The sequence below is a fragment of the Saccoglossus kowalevskii genome, chromosome 8 (assembly GCF_978046115.1).
Source record: "Saccoglossus kowalevskii chromosome 8, keSacKowa6.1, whole genome shotgun sequence".
In the NCBI taxonomy this organism is placed as follows: domain Eukaryota; kingdom Metazoa; phylum Hemichordata; class Enteropneusta; family Harrimaniidae; genus Saccoglossus; species Saccoglossus kowalevskii.
In genome coordinates, this window is record NC_140648.1 from 20,317,108 (window position 1) to 20,338,475 (window position 21,368).

At 36.3% G+C, this 21,368-nt stretch overlaps 1 protein-coding gene across 1 annotated transcript in view; it reads left to right on the forward strand.

The window, feature by feature from the left end:
* The window catches only part of LOC100371743 (lysosomal alpha-glucosidase-like), a 50,844-nt gene extending 42,768 nt beyond the window's left edge, over window positions 1-8,076 (forward strand). The window contains exons 11-17 of the mRNA XM_085502325.1: window positions 368-501; window positions 3,590-3,741; window positions 4,144-4,292; window positions 5,449-5,590; window positions 6,027-6,234; window positions 6,551-6,753; window positions 7,644-8,076. Of these exons, the coding sequence (XP_085358451.1) occupies window positions 368-501; window positions 3,590-3,741; window positions 4,144-4,292; window positions 5,449-5,590; window positions 6,027-6,234; window positions 6,551-6,753; window positions 7,644-7,709 (1,054 nt within the window). The 3' untranslated portion in view covers window positions 7,710-8,076. The remainder of the gene's footprint in view (window positions 1-367; window positions 502-3,589; window positions 3,742-4,143; window positions 4,293-5,448; window positions 5,591-6,026; window positions 6,235-6,550; window positions 6,754-7,643) is intronic.
* Window positions 8,077-21,368: the final 13,292 nt, after the last annotated feature.

The window sequence follows — 21,368 nt, forward strand, 5'->3', positions numbered from 1 at the left end:
GAAATCAATGCAAAAACATACTCAAGAATAAAATGATTTTTTCAGCATCCAAATGACTTGTATCTATTTATAATGAAAAAGAGTTTTCAATTTGGTCGGAACCTCCTTAAAGTGGAATGTGAAACCTTTTCAAGGCATTTCTGGGAATATTACTCTGCCTGAGTGGTTTTCCCAATTTTGAAATTCACTCTGTGAAACTGAAGATTTCATTTACATTTACATTGTATATTAGGTAGCCTATACAGTTTGTACATGACTCACCATTTTCTAGAAAACACTCCTCTTCAGCTTCTTAGCCATAACATGGATAATATACAATCATTATCTTGAGAATTTATCAAAATAATCTTTAATTTGATGTTGTCAGTGCACTGATTCAAGTTAGAAGCAAAAGACCTTTTGTGTTATCAAGATCCACATTCCCTGGCAGTGGTCAGCATACAGCGCATTGGACTGGGGACATTACAAGTACTTGGGACCAGATGTACCATACAATACCTGGTAAGTTATGTGCCAGTACAATACCTGGTAACTTATTGTCCCATAACTATACTAGGTAAGTTATAAGTGAATGATAAACCTGGTAAGTTATGTGCCAGTACACATTCTGGTTAGTTATGTGCCAATACAACACTTGGTAATTTATGTTCCAGTGCCATACCTAGTAAGTTTTGTGCCAATGCAACACCTGGTAACTTATGTGGTGTCAGTACAATACCTGGTATGTTGTGTGCCAATACCGCATCTGGTAACCTATGTGCCATTACAATACCTGGTAAGTTAACTTATGTGCCAGTACAACACCTGGTAAGTTATGTGCCAGTACAACACCTGGTAAGTTATGTACCAGTACAACACCTGGTACGTGAAGGTATGAGTGAATGTAAAATCTTGTAAATTATGTGCCATGACAATACTAGGTAAGGTATGAGTGAATGAAAAACCTGGTAAATTATGTGCCAGTACCTGGTAAGTTATGTGCCAGTACAGCACCTGGTAAGTTGTGTGCCAGTACAATACCTGGTAACTTATGTGCCAGTACACATTCTGGTTAGTTATGTGCCAATACAACACTTGGTAACTTATGTTCCAGTGCCATACCTAGTAAGTTTTGTGCCAATGCAACACCTGGTAACTTATGTGGTGTCAGTACAATACCTGGTATGTTGTGTGCCAATACCGCATCTGGTAACCTATGTGCCATTACAATACCTGGTAAGTTATGTGCCAGTACAACACCTGGTAATTTATGTGCCAGTACAACACCTGGTAATTTATGTGCCAGTACAACACCTGGTAAGTTATGTGCCAGTACAACACCTGGTAAGTTATGTGCCAGTACAACTACTGGTAAGTTATGTGCCAGTACAACACCTGGTAACTTATGTGCCAGTACAATACCTGGTAAGTTATGTACCAGTACAACACCTGGTAAGTTATGTACCAGTACAACACCTGGTAAGTTATGTGCAGTACAACACCTGGTATGTGAAGGTATGAGTGAATGAAAAACCTGGTAAATTATGTGCCATGACAATACTAGGTAAGGTATGAGTGAATGAAAAACCTGGTAAATTATGTGCCAGGACCTGGTTAGTTATGTGCCAGTACCTGGTTAGTTATGTGCCAGTACAATACCTGGTAAGTTGTGTGCCAGTACAATACCTGGTAACTTATGTGCCAGTACAATACCTGGTAACTTATGTGCCAGTACACATTCTGGTTAGTTATGTGCCAATACAACACTTGGTAATTTATGTTCCAGTGCCATACCTAGTAAGTTTTGTGCCAATGCAACACCTGGTAACTTATGTGGTGTCAGTACAATACCTGGTATGTTGTGTGCCAATACCGCATCTGGTAACCTATGTGCCATTACAATACCTGGTAAGTTAACTTATGTGCCAGTACAACACCTGGTAAGTTATGTGCCAGTACAACACCTGGTAAGTTATGTACCAGTACAACACCTGGTACGTGAAGGTATGAGTGAATGTAAAATCTTGTAAATTATGTGCCATGACAATACTAGGTAAGGTATGAGTGAATGAAAAACCTGGTAAATTATGTGCCAGTACCTGGTAAGTTATGTGCCAGTACAGCACCTGGTAAGTTGTGTGCCAGTACAATACCTGGTAACTTATGTGCCAGTACACATTCTGGTTAGTTATGTGCCAATACAACACTTGGTAACTTATGTTCCAGTGCCATACCTAGTAAGTTTTGTGCCAATGCAACACCTGGTAACTTATGTGGTGTCAGTACAATACCTGGTATGTTGTGTGCCAATACCGCATCTGGTAACCTATGTGCCATTACAATACCTGGTAAGTTATGTGCCAGTACAACACCTGGTAAGTTATGTGCCAGTACAACACCTGGTAATTTATGTGCCAGTACAACACCTGGTAATTTATGTGCCAGTACAACACCTGGTAAGTTATGTGCCAGTACAACACCTGGTAAGTTATGTGCCAGTACAACTACTGGTAAGTTATGTGCCAGTACAACACCTGGTAACTTATGTGCCAGTACAATACCTGGTAAGTTATGTACCAGTACAACACCTGGTAAGTTATGTACCAGTACAACACCTGGTAAGTTATGTGCAGTACAACACCTGGTATGTGAAGGTATGAGTGAATGAAAAACCTGGTAAATTATGTGCCATGACAATACTAGGTAAGGTATGAGTGAATGAAAAACCTGGTAAATTATGTGCCAGGACCTGGTTAGTTATGTGCCAGTACCTGGTTAGTTATGTGCCAGTACAATACCTGGTAAGTTGTGTGCCAGTACAATACCTGGTAACTTATGTGCCAGTACAATACCTGGTAAGTTATGTACCAGTACAATACCTGGTAAGTTGTGTGCCAGTACAATACCTGGTAAGTTATGTGCCAGTACAACACCTGGTACGTTATGTGCCAGTACAACACCTGGTACGTTATGTGCCAATACAGCACCTGGTAAGTTATGTACCAATACAGCACTTGGTTATATACCAACAAAATACAACTTACTGACCCAAAATGAGTGATTGTAGTGACACAATGAATGGAGCCTATTTTATTTTGAAGGTTTTGGAGGTTGTAGTATTTCCCAGGGGACGTGACCAGAATGTATCAACATCAATTGTGACATTTATGCAAATATATTTTCACACACACCTGAACCTAAAGGCATTTCCCATTAGATATCTGAAAATAATCTAATCGAACACATCAGATTAGTATTTGTACTTACCAGGTATCTTCTGTGGCACCATCAGATTATAAAATTAATGGACATGTCAGATTTTGGGAAAGTTTTACTAGACATTTGATTTTGCTGTTTACACTGTTTTTGTCGGATAAGATTATTGTAACACTGAATACATTGTCACTTGTTATGGTTGATGCAAGCCATTAACTTAATTGAATCCCCTCTTTACAGCAAGATTGGCAACTTGGCTCTAGTAGTTTATCCATAAATTGTAGGATGTTTTATCCATCAGATAATAAAGTTACAATTTCACATTATATCTGTATATTTTTAAATATACGGTTAAATTTTTATTCTTCAAAAATGCCTTCTTTTATATTTTCAGCAATGTTGAACTTCAATATGTTTGGTATACCATTGGTTGGAGCTGATATCTGTGGTTTCGGTGGTAACACAACTGAGCCACTTTGTCAGCGATGGCAGCAGTTAGGAGCATTTTATCCATTTGCTCGAAATCATGCCTCAATTGCCTCTATGGTAAATATGATCATTAATTTATTATTCACAATTTATTGGTAATCTGCCACTTTCTAATCTTTGTATTGAAGCAGGTGGGTAGTCACCTGCACACGTGCTTGAATTGAGTCCCAAGTGACAATAACAACACATGGGTAGATGCTTGTTTGTAAACAACGCCAGACTATGGACATCTGCTGCATTGTGTCCTGTTCGATATAGGACTCATAGTAACATATACAACATGTGTAAAATACATTGTTTACATGAAATTCGAACATGTGCTGTGCGACGACCAACGCCCTTTAATTTGGATAATGATGGTTTTGATAATATGGTTATAATTTTGGTGTTGCATCATAATAAAACTGACTACAACATTATAGTTGCTTACGCCTTACTTGATATATTTTTTTTCTGCAGCCTCAAGATCCTACTGTCTTTAGTAAAGCTATGCAAGATTCTACCAGAAAGGTTCTATTAACTCGTTATCGATTGCTACCCTATCTTTATACACTCTTCCATAGAGCTAATAGACATGGCAGTACAGTGGCCAGACCAGTATTCTTTGAGTAAGTAAATAAAATAATTAGCTCACACTATTGATGTGTATATACACTTCTTCCAAGAAAACAGTGAATTCAAAGTAAAAAATACCTTTTTGAAAACTTGCAGCAAAAGCAATATAATTCATCCATTTATAAAATGACGTACGGGCATGTTCGTAAGTGCTTCGGTCATGTTCAAATTTCTCCCTTATTTGGAGCATGTCTAGAATAGAATGCTACTGATGAACTCAAATGATCACACTTTCATAAATACTTTACCCTGACATTTGAGGTTTTTATGTCTTAAACCATTATGATTACAAGTAGGAAAAGATTACCGGGAGAATAACGTAAAGTATGCACAACGACTGCAGTACATGAATGCATCAACCTCAGCTATGTGTCAGCTGATACGATCATCATACTGGCTTTATGCATACTTTGCGGTATTCTCTTGATTACCTCATATTATTATACATCTGTCACCGTAACGCCATAAGTTACAGCGTGCTATAATTTTGCGATGAACTGGGTAATTTCATCCTACCATATTAGGAAATGTGAATTGCAAATATGGAACGATTACGTACGTCAGCGTCCAATAATAATAAAAACAATCGGATTCTATACAAAGTAGTTCGCTCAATCTGTGCTCTAAACATTTTGTATTTCGTCATTCCCATGATGTATCCTTGGGAGGAAAAGATGTATAATAATAAAGTTATTACAAGGATACTGAAAAGTATGCACTCAGACTGTACACAGTTGCATAGACTGCGCATCAATATATACTCCCGCTGTACTGTCATCATGCATACTTTCAGTATCCTCGTAATAACCTCATATTATTTCAGTATTTTAAATATACAGTTTTGCTTCAAACAAGATGTTTAAAACATCAGCCATCACTAAAATTTGCCTGGATTTTGTTAACCATGATTATTACAGTAAACTTCACGTACATCACCTGCATGGCTTGTCTATTGGAGCCGGAATATGGGCATTTATGCAGTTGCAATGAGAATATATGTCCTAGTAAACTCAGGCAAATGATTTTCTGTGGATGGGCACAAGCTTCCATATTTGATCAGTAATAATAGTATATTAGAAACGTAGTACGTCAATGTGTATTACATCCTACAAACTGAAAACCAAACTTCTCTGTATTGTCGCCATGTAGATATCCATCTGATGTGATGACATATGCTCTTGATACGCAATTCATGTGGGGTGAAGCATTGATGATTACACCAGTATTAAATGAAAATGCTACGTCAGTCACTGCCTACTTTCCACAGGATATCTGGTATGATTATTACACTGTAAGTATTAGGTTCACTAGTAGTGTTCTTTATGTAGGATGTACCATTTTCTGATGCATGTAGTATTTTGATCAAATATGTTGATCAATAAACAATTGTTGCCCAGTTTGAAATATTGGTTGTTTTCATTAAGCCAAGTATGCATATCAATTTTGAAACTTAACATATTAAAATGTAAACTTTTCGAAATGCAAAAGATTTTCCAAAATTATTCCATACAGTTATTGTAATCAATTAATTATAACACTTACAATGCAATATTTCAAAGTATATATAGAAAGTAATATGACCCATAGCAGTTTTTTTTTAGGTTCTTTGATTGATAAACATTTTTTGATCATGCATATGTTTCTATTTGTGAGTCCCAATTTATGCCAGCTAGAGTACAATTTACATCCTATTTCACATTTACTATACAATTCATTTTGCTTTTTAGGGTTCTGTCGTCAAATCTGGTTTACAAAAACTAGATGCTCCAATGGATACAATAAATTTACATGTTCGTGGAGGATACATCATACCAATGCAATACCCCGAAACAACCACAACCGAAAGTAGGAAAAATAAATTCTTATTGTTAGCAGCTTTGTCATTAACAGGGGAAGCTCATGGCATGTTGTTCTGGGATGATGGCGATAGCTTAGGTAAGAACATGACATAAGTTGTTTCGGGGCACTTTGAATTAAAATGGCATTGCAACCTTTTGAAACTTTGTTTTTTGGTATTTTATTTTCACTATATGTGACTGTCAATATGTTAAACACATTTAAAGGTGTTCTAAAATTATGAAAATATATTGATAAATTACTATTCAGATTTTATTCTCAAATTTTATGTTTATCATATAAAATATGAGTTAATTTTGGAGATAAAGATTAAGAGCTTAGTTTTAATAATAAATTAATATTTTATATTTATTTGAAATACTTATTTTGTTTATACATTTTTTTTACTTTCAAGATACTTTTCAAAATAAGGAATATGAAGCAATGAAATTCACTGCGAGTAACAACACTATTGTGTCCGAGATTGAAAATGATGGTTACCCTGGAGCAAGTACTATGATGTTGGGTCAAGCATTTGTGTATGGAGTCAAGAGTAAACCGAACCAAGTAATCGCCAATGGTGTTATAGTGCAGTATAGATATGATGTCATCAATAAGGTAAGCTATGCAGGAATTTGGGTCTTCAAAATATACCACTTTTTGTCACATGTGGTTTCTTTTGGGAGTTACTTATATAAAGTTACTCATTCATAAACACATTATTTCTGTGAATGGTATAGCCATGTTTTGCAAGTATTGTATGGTGCATTATACTTTGACTTGTACTAATGACACAAATTCGCTGAGTGATCAATATTAATGGCAACTTATTTGACCTATTCTGTAGGTTGATCTTTTACCAGATCCATTTGAGGCATTGACTTTTTAAGTAAAATAAATTGTGGAACCTGCATACACTTATTGTTAAACTTCAGGTTTATCAAATAACTTTGGAATTTATTTTAGATATTTTTGTCTGTTTGGGGCAGAAGTGCCATGGTAATACTGACCGAGGGTTAATGAGAATGAAATGGATTTCACTCTCAATATGAAGAGAATGTTTTGAAATGTTTGATAGGCCTTTTCCTATATACAATGTTGACTGCATTGACCGTCATTTTTCTTGTCTACCAGAACTGATATAATGAACTGATGTATTGATTGTTTCACATTTGTTTTATGTATTTGGATCTGTAAATTTCCATTTGATTATGGATTTGAATATTGTGTTGGTATGTTTTTATTTCTTGTACCCAAACAAAATTCATAATTTCCATGGAATTGTACATTCAAGAAAATGACTGACAAACAACCCACATGTACAAAACCTCCAACAACTATGAACATAAAAGCATATTATAAATTATAGTCAGTTTTTCCCACTATATATTTTCTTAAAGAAATGCATTATTCGTAATGTAATCCTGCAATGCTTAATCTTAACCTCATTTTTCGTATTTCTAATGTGTTATAAAACAGACTGACATTCAATGTTCTACTTTCAACAGTGTTTGAACATTTCGGGGATGGCACTACCAATGAATGCATCATTCAACATCGCATGGAGTCCCTGAAGATAGCATGACGTCATTTGAGCATTGCCAACATGGTTATATTATATGCATACTCAGCTATACAAAAGTTGTGAAATATATTTCAAAAGAAAAAAAAAAGTTGATATTGAAATGCTAATCTTGTACATGTACTCCAGTACTAATTTTACTACATAATGATTTGTATATTAATTCGCACAAATTAATTAATAGCTATTTTACTATTGTAATATTCATGACGTATTGATAAGATTAATTTTACAAATCATATTTGCATTTGTATCTTTATGCATTCCATGTACCATAATACTGAATATCTATTTTTTAACCACCAATTGTCAGAGGCTCTCGAATTTTATGCAGAAATAAAAATAGAAAGGTTTACATATGTTATGTGTGAGTCATCGGTTTGTTTACTGATTCAATGATTACAAAATAATTATTCATTCATTGATATATATTATCACACCTAGATGAAGAAAACACATAATAAATCAGCCTGAGATCATTTGGAATCGGATCAGATACACCAGCACTTGTGATCATTTAGAGTTGCTCTACTAAGAAATTGTAAAACGTAATTAGATTATATATAAATCGAGTTTAGTCTGTTATGTGCTGTTGTGTATTTTTATCAAAAATTCTAGGAGCTATAACACAAATTGGGGAAAATTGTATAAAACTTTTAACATGCTTAGTAGATACCCGAAAGCCTGAACACTATTCGAAATAGCAAGTATACACAAAACCGTATACAACAAGCATGTTTCATTACATGATTCAGTCATAACCAACAATTTCCTTTTGCATCTTATTTCCTGTGTCAGAAAATTGACTTGATATGCTGAATTAACTTTCTGGCCACCTAATATATATTTGCGAATATTGTAATGACGAGGAGACGGGGTTGTGTTATCATCATCTATTTATCATGACATATACTACCAGCCATGTACGTTTGAGTAGGTAACATGAAAACCTGTACCTATACATGGTGCTTCACGGTCATACCACCCCACCCCCCAATTGGTGGTCATAAGCTGTGAACTACTATTGATTGACAATAACAGTAATCACGCAGTTTGTATATTACCTATTCGTGCCGTTGACTGCCTATGCCACATACCATTTGGTCTGGATAGACATTTAATCTGCCTATAATGCATTCCACAACCAAGCAGGTCGGGGTAAGGCAGCACGATGATGACAGCCTACTTGATGTCATTGATAGCAGATACACATTCCCCTTGCTACTACTGAATATGGCTTAATTATTTGCTCGTATCTACATACGCGATATTAAACCCCTGTTGATATACGATATGTTATTTCCTTTACAAAATAGTGATTTGAAAACCCAGTGAATATCTCTGCAACGTCAAATCAGAGTATAACAATTACAGTTACTGTTGCATGTTCAGCTCAAACGCCTTCTATGCAGTATTCCTGTACTACTTTGGTTCCTGACGGGATTCATGACAGTTTGATGGTATTCCAAATATAAAACAATAGGGCTGGAATGAGTGTGGACTAGAGGCGTAATTTAGTGTAGGCTATCCTTAAGATCCAAATTTGTTTCAATTCAAGCCAATACAAGACACGGCTCCATCCAATGATTCACTTGCTAAATTAAATAACACAAGACATTTACGTTTTTAATTAATACAGTGTATCTTTTCACTCTTTATATTTATTCTTAGTAATATTAAATTTACTGTGCCAAATTGGATATAGTAAGTAGGTTACGATCCCATATAATTTACTTAACCTCAATGACGCAAGCTATGTTATTATTTTGTTTGACCGCCTAAAGCATTGCTGACTGAAAAGTGCCAGTCTTCTTCTCCAAAAACTAGGACACTTCTGGGGTCATAGACGTAACCTCTCCACACACAAACAATAACGCACCCGTTAGTGTATTACATGTACTTGTCGAATAACATTTAGCCAGGCTGTACATGTGCATCCTTGTAAAATCTTCATCTATTTATTATGTTGGCAAAGTGTGAACAAATGAATGAATGCATAAATGAGAGAATGGCCCACAAGTGATTCCAAGGCAATTTATACCTTGATTTTATTTTATTACGACGCACAATCATTAATAATTATCTGCACATTCAAACATTGTGTAATTCCACATAATTGGTATCTATAATTGGTAATCCATCACTTTAATGAAAAATATCTATATGTGTCAGAATTTTATTTTTGAAGAAGACTAGTAGTGTTGAGATTAAAGGTATGCACGTGCACGTGAACTGGAAGAGTAATAATTGTAGAACCAAATGAATGATTATGCTATGTAAACGATTTTAACTGTAACATGGTTTGAAGCATGTATATGGAAAATCACATTTGAATTTGCCGCCCGGTATGTGACTGGTTGTTATGGTAAACATCAATGAGTAGATAGCTAAGGTTGTAAATTTACAGTGTGTACAGGGCACTGTTATACTAAAAAAGAACATATTGTATAGCGGCCAAGGCTGTGAATTTACAGCGTGGCTCAAGTACTGTAAGTTATACAAAGGGACGTGAACGCATGGAATGTTAAGGCTGTAAACATACATTGTGCGGCTGGTACTGTTATACAATGGCATAAAAACAAAGCATACTCTCGTTTTGGTGCATTATTTTAAAACCAGAAAGTGTTTTCATTTGTTTCGATCGTCAATATCTCATCCATATTTCCTGTCTCAAATAAAAGAATTACGTGTTCTTGGCAAAGTATAAATATAAAACGTACATATTGACAAGGGCCTCGGATTGTTGGAAACTATAATTACAACTGGTTATGTCTATGCTCTAATTCTATCATACACTTTGTGAAATTTAATTTCTTCATATCCTAAACATTTATTCTTCATTTTCATCAAACATTAATTATGCTCATTGTAAACGTTACCAAAATAAAAAATATCATCATACCTCAAAAAATAATGAATAATATTTTTTTCACACACACTGAATGTAATTTTCATACCTTCTGCAAAATGTATTCAGCAATTATAGGGACCTATCTTTATATAGAATGATATGCAATGAGGAAATCCTCAATGAACCTTATATCGAGGTGAGAGGTGACATTTTAAATTATACCGTCTTCAACGCGCCAGGGTAAGGTCTCTAAAGATTCTTCCTCGCCAAGTACTAAAACCACTCACGTTCAAACGATCGAGACTTCAATACTAAACATGCTTGCTGGCGTGTATTGAATACTGGAGTTTTAAATTGTATGTTCTCGGTATTACAAATCCTATTTGTATCGCTAAAGCCATAAATATACTGTTATAGTCACAGCAATCGTGTATTGTAGGACTAGATCATAAAACATTCACGACTCGGTAACACAATTACTCTGCTTTTCACAATGTGGATTACTATTATATTTCAAATAACCTGAGGCCATGTACATCCGGGTATTTAAATATATATATATATATATATATATATATATATATATATATATATATATATATATATATATATATATATATATATATATATATATATATATATATATATATATATATATATATATATATTCATTCGTGTGGGTCATTGATTGAATCGTTCAAATTATCAATTAATATGTAGATTGCTTGACTAATATGGGCAAGTCGATTTCCAAAGGTTTATCTTCACATATATTCTATTGATCCGTCGTGTCAAGGTGCATGCGTTTAATATACGTACGATAATATAATGGAACAGGATTAATTTGCAAGCCAAACTGCTCGTTTTTTTCTTCTCCGTCTATTAAATCTCAGCCTCTGCTTCTATTTCTTTCAAAGCGACGTATATATACGTGTACAGAGAATCCGAACGTTTGGTCTGTTAATATGAATTATATATGGGAATGATCCTGCGCATTTTATGTCACATTATAAAATTATAATAATAATTAAGTATTAAGATCTTTGACCATTTTACAGAAGATTGATACAAAGAAAATGCTACAATATGAAATGTATAAACATTATAAACTGTATTTTGTGAGCTCGTTATAAAAATAAACTTTCGACATTGGCTCATGATAAAACGTCACTCCAAGTGTAGAGGGAGAGAACAAAAACATGTCTTTTTTATTACAGTTAAGTTGTTTTTTAGGCAAAATGTAAATAATGTATTATTCATGTCTGTCCCATCTCATTTGAAATTGAAAGACTGTTACTAGTTCTAGTTAGTTACTTCGATTTATATTAAGTAAAATGTGTTTTTTTTTATTCACGCCACTGAGTCATTGTTGTTTCTAAATACAAACTGAGGAATATCTTCAAGCCCTCGGCAAAACCAAATGAGAACAAAATGTGCCTCATATGTAATTCTCGTTGTTTAAACCTTGGCATTTGTAAACAGAAATTGCTCGTAGTTCCTTAATAAAATGCTACCTTGTTCGATGTCTGCTAGTGTGTGTGCAATAATGCCCTACAAAGTCATCAAGGATGGTAATTATACCACGCGTTAGTACTGATATTTATACTCGAATAAACATTTAGTTATTGTACAGTCATTTTCACAAAGGTAAAAACATAGCTGACATTGTTTATCGCTTTCAAAACTTCTTGTAATATGTTGATAAAAGACATAAGCATACATTAGTACAACGGAATTACATGTAAACATGTAGATTACACATTTAACGGGAAAAGGTCAATTTAGTTCGAACAAAATGGGAGGAAAATTCCAAAATAGCCTCTGCCCTATCCACCTGCAACTGTCGGTTAATGCGTGTAACGCTAAGAGCTGGATCAAAGCACTTCTTGATTAATGAACCAGCCAAGATGTCTGTTACGTCACTTCTACTAAAAGCTACCATCTGCCCCGTAACACACGCTAGACTAGACTACTGTGATGTACACAATAAACCGCTTTTAGTGAAAGTGTTATCCAAAGTGCTTACTACTATACAGGAGAATGTTTCCTCGCCTGTCTGAAACATTTCACGATGTGAATTGCCTGGTTGTCATAATAACGGAACTATGAGATCTGTATATTTGACTGTGCATAATATATATGTGGTCTGAGCATATCCTTGAGGACGAATTAAGCAAAGGATTATTAAATTATACAATAATGTTAGTGCCAATGATATAATGCACAAATATGACCATAGAAATGCGGGCTTTTTTTAAACATATCAGTATGCTTTAAGGGTACTTCCGACTAAATAAATAAGATCATGGGGTTCCATTGCAGTGCAACTGCTTGAAGTATGTTCCAAATTAACTAGTTACAGTTGTGTCAACAAAACTTGGCGACGCCGCCGTAAAGATCATATCCACGTTAGCTATATACATGTAGCTTTAAATAGGCAGAGTTGATATACATATATCACTACTAGTGTACCATGTGTACACAGAATTAAATGCAGTAGGCATTCGTATTAAGTTTCCCAAACGGTGTGCGCTAAAGTTCTATGGGTCTTTGAACGAAGCAAATACAAAAGGAATACAATCATACCATCATTCTATATTTTGTACATGACCCAGGCGCATGTCATCGCTATTTCAGGTAAATTTGATCGTCAATACTGTATGAATCTCTGAAATTCAACACTGTGTAATTGCGCGAAGTTATAATAAGCCACTTTGTTGTTGAACATGCCAATGTTGTTGAATGCACGTATGTATAAATACGCTGCATAGGGTGTACCATTATGTATAGGTATGCTATCACGGGTGTGTGTACATGCGCATTTGAGATTCAGCAAACATTCACACTGCGTACGTCGTTGCGAAGCCAGGTAGATGGGATTTTGCGTAGTACGAGGTTGAATACCAGATGATGCAGTTAGCTCGTCGATTGGCGAAGAGATGTGATATACATATTGATACTAAAACGGCGTAGCGGTGAGCCGAGCAGCGCGTCACCATAGAAACGCTAGCAGGTCTTATTGGCTCAAATTTGAAATATGTCAATTGTTTTGTATATCAAGTATGTGGCAGGTATCCGCTGACTCGTAGTTTCGGAAAGTGTCATTGATTGCGTGCTGCGGTTTTTCGGCGGGGAAAATCCGGTTGTGCTCCACTGGGTGCTTGAGAACGCGTGGACAATACGACATTTATTGGGAATCACGGTTGTTTGATATACTAAGTTACGCGCAAGCCGTAATACTAAAACAGTGTTTCCTTCACGTACAAGGGACGTTTTTCATTCTGAGTAAAAAAAAAGTGTCCATCAATTGAATCACTGACCTACTTGAAGATATATATACGCTGTTCATTTATATGTTGCCCGTGCCTGCGACGACAACAATAATGATGAGGACTGAGCCAACAGAAGATGAGTTAGCAGCGAACATTGACCGAAAAAGGCGATTCTACGTGTATTTGACGCTTCATATATTCGGCGATGCTATCACAGTGATAGGCCTCGGTCTTTCATTTTTACCGCATACAATTCCAAACATAGTTTTCGGAGCTCTGTTGCTGATAGTGGGTGTAATGCTGGTGCTTTTCACTTTATGCAAATTGCCTAATCTGTTGAACAGGAAGAGCTCTTCTTCGCACGTGGGAAATCGGAAAAGTGACAGGAACACGTGCGTCATGTACGATATTAATACGGGGTGCGTCAGGACTGATTTAAACACTGACTGTGGCGGCGGAATCATAATGGCGAGAAACGGCTGTGATGGTGGGAATCAAAGCGACGGTAGACGAAACGATTCGACATTTATGATAAAATCTAGCCCGAGTCTCACATCCACGTCTTGTAGGTGAGTATACTCAGAATCGTGGTGGATTTGCCAGTATTTCTCACTATTTCCAATGTTTCTTGAACTCCCTATCATCATTAAAAAAAAACGCCCAGTTGCGCTTTAACAAATCAGACGTGAAGAATATACAGTTTATATTCGCTATATTGACGTGCTAATTGCGACATTTTTGTGTTCTAACGAGTTTTTTTTTTGTTTTTTTTTGGTTCATGAACATTTGGTCTGATTTTATCTCTCGTCTGCAATGTTGTCAAGACATAATAAGAGATTTGTCGGCGACAAGGGTATTAAATAACCGTTTAGTGTTTCGCGTAGTACGGTGTGGGTTTCTTCTTGTCAAATCTGTCAATCATAAGATGACTCCGGTTTGTTTTGATGCATTAGCTACTGATTTCTACAGTAAGTCACTAGCAGTCTATAAATTCAACCCACGCAGCAGACTGATAGAGCTGAGATTCATCCTTGCGTAGTATAAGTGGCCCAGTCAGTCTGAACGAGAATAAAAACTTTTTTTTCTAGTAGATGTAACAACTTCAGCTACACACATTGTTCATTAGTCAGCGGCGGCAAGATACATGCACGGACGATCGGTATCGATCGGATTACGGTGTCATTATAAGCTTATAAGTTCGACCGACTTCAATGGATTTGTAGGCACATTATTACGTGACGAGATTTTAATCGGCGGTAGTGATGATATCCTATTCTATACCGTCTGACAATCAATATCACGATCAACCGTTCTACCTGTCAGGCAGTTTCGCCCACCGCCAGCTACTATGAGCTCTATAATTATTGTATGGACGTGTCCCTCAACACGGGGACGGTGATAGACGGTAACATTCCCGCTGATTTATTCTTTAGTTTTTTGGCTTCATTTGATAAATTAGTGAGCTTGTAACAACATTTGTGAACAACACAACCTGACAGGCCCGAATAATCACGTCATAGTCTAATAATGTCCCATTTGCACCACGTGAACATATTCTGCTGTAGACAGGCAAATGATAGATTCCACTCGCTTATAGGAAATAATAAAACTATCACAGATTACGCACATCCCATAATATACTTCAACAATACTCTCCTTATGGTCTTTTGATTCACTTAAAAACTAATTTAATTCCAGAACGTGGGATTCATTCTGTATTTACCTTCTGGCATGAAATATCGCATTCTGTCTCCCACTCCCGTTAAGAGCTCAGGTCATGGGTCAACGTAGCTCAATAAATCCAAGCCCAGTACTCATTCCACTATTCCAAGGTAATATGTAGTAATTTATCTCTTGGGGGTTACCCTATTGCAGTCACATGTTTCGAATCTCATTCCATTCTTGGTCTGTAATCAAGTTAATTATACTCAGGTGAGTTCGATTCCTTTAATAGGGTTCACTCGATGAGGCGTCCATCATATAACTGGTCATTTAGTCTAATCTCTTCCGTGCGTCTCCATGCGACCCCCCATTGATCATTCTTGTAATTACGTTAATTTGAATACTGTCTTGTTAACAATTTTACATTATCAAAGATATTACTTAATATAAAGTACTAATTCAATATACTGTCCAATGCCATTATCTCGAAACCTGTGTACTTTGTCTGCGGTTTCTTTAGAATAATACAATGCCACATTTCATAGTCGCGTATACCCAGAAAAGTGTGACTTTGAAACATATTAATGTTGAATGAATAAATTGATTAATGTATCCATTGACAAAACACGTTCAAGTTCAATGAATTCTCATGTTTAATACCATCTATTACAAGGCGATGTTAAATAAAGCGTATATCAAAATAATTGCATGTGTAGATACAGGTATATTATTATATTTAGTTAAGTAGCTGTGATTTGAATCCGAGACATTGTCGATGGTCACGGGGTAGGGATGATTCTGGCGGTATCGTTGATAAAACCCATATGAAGCCGTACTAGGGAATAAAAGGTCGTGGAGTATCCCATTCCAAGGTGCACACACCGTGCTGATACCACATCCATACTGAGTAAGGAGATACTGACCAGCCTATATATACTGTTTCATATTAAAGTATCAGTTGCTCTGAACTTGCCAACGTATTTCCGCGATAGTTATTTAATTATTCTGACAATGATTCACGACAGCTGATTATCGCTTTCACGGAGGTAAAGGATGACCTGATTAAGTGCAGGCTTCGTTCAGTAACAATATATGACTGTAAAGGAATGTATTTAGTCATTGATTGGTATATACATACCTATACCAGTGGGTTAGATTTCGCTATTACACTGTACAGTCATGACTTGTGATACAGGATTCGTTACACGTGTAATGCTAATCCAATTTTATAAACCCCGGTGGTATGTTTTGAATAATTATAGTAGTCAACTGTGATAAATCAGAAATTCCATTTTAATTATAGTGATGGCCTCTGCTTTGATGAACCGGCTGTTGGATATTATTTGAACACGACTCTTCAAATCGAACAAATATGTACTAGAAAGTGTATACGTATAACCAGAATGTTAATTAGTTACGTTTAATTAGTTAATTAGTACTGGTAAGTTGTCAGTAGAGAATCAGCAAGACTAGTAGTTCAAAATAAAATAAAATAGTGAAACATTACGAAGCTATGTCAAAGTTTAATAAGATGAGGGTATGCAACTGGTGTAATGTATTATGAGGATATGTGAATTACCTGATAAGTTTTCCTGTGGATTTTTTTTACCCGATACCTTTGCTTATTTACACTGCGTGTAATATGTGCATTTTACTAAAAATATACGGAGCGTAAATCGCAGAGAAGCTATGTGTAATCCAGATGATATGAATGATCGTTTTTTGGGGGCATGGCCCCCTGGCCCCCTCTGGATCCGCCACTGAACACAGAGGACGTTTGGAAAAGTTCAATTTCGTAACCAGAAATGGACGAGATATTCATATCATCCGGATTACGCATAGCTTCTCTGCGATTTACGCTCCGTAAATTTTAAGCGAAGCTTGGACCCCCCAATACATTTTGCTGGAACCGCCCCTGCCTGTGTTATGTGACGACGCTATTGGATAGAACTGCGTCTTGGTTGACGCCATGTCGCCAAACATGAATCTCTGAGCTGCATATCCTTATCTTAGAAATCTACCCTTTACAGGTTCAATTAGTCGGATCTAGTCTTTCAGCAGATGTTATCAACCACAGCATTTTACGGATTTTTAAAAATATTCTTGAGACAGATGACAGGCCCGAATAACTAGTGTCACTGTTGTCTCACCATTATTTTTTCAAGTGATAACCATATAATTAGTGCATTTTTGACACAAACTGTTATTGCGCTATGATTATGATTTCAACCAGAACCCACTCGAACACCAACAACTGCGGACTTTGTCCAAAGTCGCATTTGTGAATGAACGAATCTTAAAGTATGCGATGTATTGACTGCGTGACTGGCTGTCAGCAGTGTAATTCAGAACTACATCATATACGGTAAGAAGTTAATTCTAGCGTGTGTTAAACACCCCATCAAGTGTTGTCTTAATTATCATTCAACCTTGTATCGTGTATTAAATTCAATGAAGCGTACCTTACCGATTGTAGAAGTTATTGAGGTACCTGTGTTGTAGATCCATTAATCTGTCCAAGTTCTGAGTAGAACATTGTAGAACGATGGATCATCGAGGAAATTCACAATTGTCGCAATATTTTACATTAGACATAAGGAGAATGAGTTTCGTGTTGCGGAGTGAGCAGGACGATTTCATCGGCTTCATCTTACATGTAGCCCCCAGCAATGATATGCTATCTTCTCTGAGCCATTTTATTATGCAGCCTCGTACCGCGTTTTAAAATCGACCATGCGCGATTTATCGATTATACGATGCACATAGGTTAAAAAGTATCTGTGGTTTTAAGCAACTAATCCGTCTAAGCTGTCAGTTGAATATTGGCGGCTGATGGGGAATAAATTCTCAAACGGTGTATGTTCAATACTTCTTTGGGTGTGGTTAGGGAGTATTGAGAATGGGTAAGAATTGGCGGAGTTTTAAGTCCTTGATTTAATGTTCCGGCTAACTTCAAGACATTCGATGCACTTGTCATTAAAAAATATATATATGTGAATTTATAAATAAAATGTGTTTTTTTTGAAAATCTATAGCGACAGGGTCAGATAGGTTTCGCTAACTGTACCCCGGGTTTCTTATATGCATATTATGCCACGGGTATAATTGTCCGTGCAATCCATACTAATGAGCTCGTACGTGACTGTATAGTGATTAAATTCCATGTATTGCACCCTTTATCGGGGAGTCCCGGTGTGAGTTGGTTTGAGGCGTTTTGAACATAAGACAATTCTAAAAACTATAAATTATACAGAAGTTATTTACCGAAACACCCGAAATTGTGACCACATCATACGCATGGTATGAGAGGTATTGCCCAGCGAAAGGACACGACATCTTTACTCACGCTTCTCATGGAGAGTGACAATGTCACTATATCCCGGCACATTGCGTATGTGTAGTTCAAACGAAATTTAAAAAAACTATCTTCACTTCCATAGAAAGTCTAATATGGCCACTCCTGTTACAGCAATTCTGTACCCCTGATGCTCAAATTGACGGAAGACTAATCACGAACAACAATTACAACTGTTTTAAAACTCTGGAATTGTTATTTTTGATATATATTCAAATATGAAGAATTGAAAAAAATTTATAAAATTGTCAAAATGGCTGCCATCGTCATGACGATTTAACTTCGCCACATTTTCTAACTTACTATATAGCTGTGTACAGGTGCCCAAAGTAATTGTTCCGCCATCATTCTTATATTGTCTGCAACTTATTGGCGAGCCGAGGGGAAGGGGTTACAATCTGGGTATTTCATTTGAGACGTGTAGGTCGCTGCTTACATGTCGTAGACGATGTTCGTGTTTGTCCCAATGCTTTATGGGTAAACAAGCCGTTTGTTTGATTGTTTGGAACAGCATTACGTGTGTAGTCTATATAGTCGCAGCCACGTATAGTTCAAATTTCAAATGGCTCAACAATGATTCCATTTATTTTCCGATGTATGTTATATACTGGTAAAAAATTAATAAGATATTGATGATGTTGACATTGGTCAATGAAATCTGTTGTATTTACCCTACAGTTATGCAGCAAATTGACCGATATCAAAGCGCCTCAACGAGATTTCAACTAGTTTCAGTTCTTAGACGTAATATGTGCATGCTGATTTTTTTTTCTTTCTTTTTTTTTGTTAAAGATGTACGTTCTTATATATTTGTTTCCATTTACAGTTCTCTTACTTCAAGCAACCACAGTAGTGCATGAACGCCGTGGAAACCGAGACCACCTGCCAGCGACGTCATTTGCCTCGCCAAACATGGTATTGGAATGCTTTTCTTCAGAAGTGTACCATCACACCGAATGATATATTGGATTTTCATTTGGTCACGTTACGCAATGTTCTCCCCGTACGTGACTGCTATTTGCATTGCGTTGATTATTTTTTCAGCTGACAGGCGTGGTCGTTCTCTTTCTAAATAGATATATTGTGCGATATTTTGGAAGATCATATCACACACTATCGTCAGACATCTTGGTAAACGTCCATTCCAATTTGATCTGGAGTTGTAAGTTGTCAAAATGCGTTTCCTATTAAAGGCAGCCATATTTTTTTTTATCCTGGCAAGAAGACGTTTTACTAAATAGTCGATACAAACTCATAACTGCGCCACAGTCTGTTATGCAAGAGCTATAAACGTCCGCAGCAGAAACACGAGTGTTCGATATAGACGACGTGGTTTGCTTGTATTCGTGTGTGAATATTAATGCTTCTCAATGTCACCAATTCTTAAATAAATCGAACTCCAAATTGGAGACAATCTGCTACGAAGAGGGGATTTGGTGGTTGCCATGATAGTGATTTGTGTGTATCATTAATGATTGTGTCGGAGCAGCTATACTCAGCAACCTTACTGCTTATCTGCAAATATGACTGTGTTTTATATAGCCAGTTGGTGAAAAGTTAGAAATATATAAACGCATAACACACCCTTTCGCGCCCGCTGGTGGTAAAGCGCTTCTGTGACGTAGAACCGACGTAATTAGGTGTGCACGACCACCGATCAAATGTACTGTTCAAAAGCGCTTCTCCACTGGAAGTCGCGCTTATAAGGACGCTGTATTTTCTGTAGGGTACTTACTTTTGTCAGTCACATTACGTGATTTGCACATAATTCAGAAATTAAATATGTACACAGTACACGCGTATATATAGTTCACAGTCAGCTGGCGCATAAGTGATAATAAAATAAATGCGATATATACTTATATGGAGGCCGCCATCTTGAAAGCGACATAAATAAATAGAGACAAGTTGTGAAACGCGTTTTTCAGATTCCTACAAATCAGGAAAAAATACCAATCCTTCACAGCCAAACGATCCGTTAGGGTAATATTAAGAAAACCTCTAACAAAATTCGGCCGAATTCGTCGTTTTTGTGTGGAAAAATCCTTTGCGTACGAACACCTAATTACAGAAAGAACATATAGAACACTTTCTTGGGATATTTGAAACCAAAAATTGTCATTCCAACTCAGCAGCCAATCAGCGATGAACTTACAGTTAGATGACAATTACGGTTAGCAGGAAAGTGTTCTATGTTTCACAACCTGTCTCTTTATTTAGTTTCATGCCGTATTCAAGTATCACTTGTGTGCCAGCTGACTGTGATATAGTTGTAGTCTGAAATGACATGGTTAACCAAAAAATAACCGTGGAATGGGAAGTTGTATTTATGTTCTGTGTCATTGAATGCATGTGGGAGGAGTTAATTTAAAGTCGTCACCAAGACAAGACATGGTGTACATATAAATATCAGTTTGTTTTTCGATTTGTTGATTTTTGACTTGCGGCAATTTTTCCCCAAAACCCTCCAAAAACAACATTTAACATATCGTCAACCGTTTTAAAGGCATA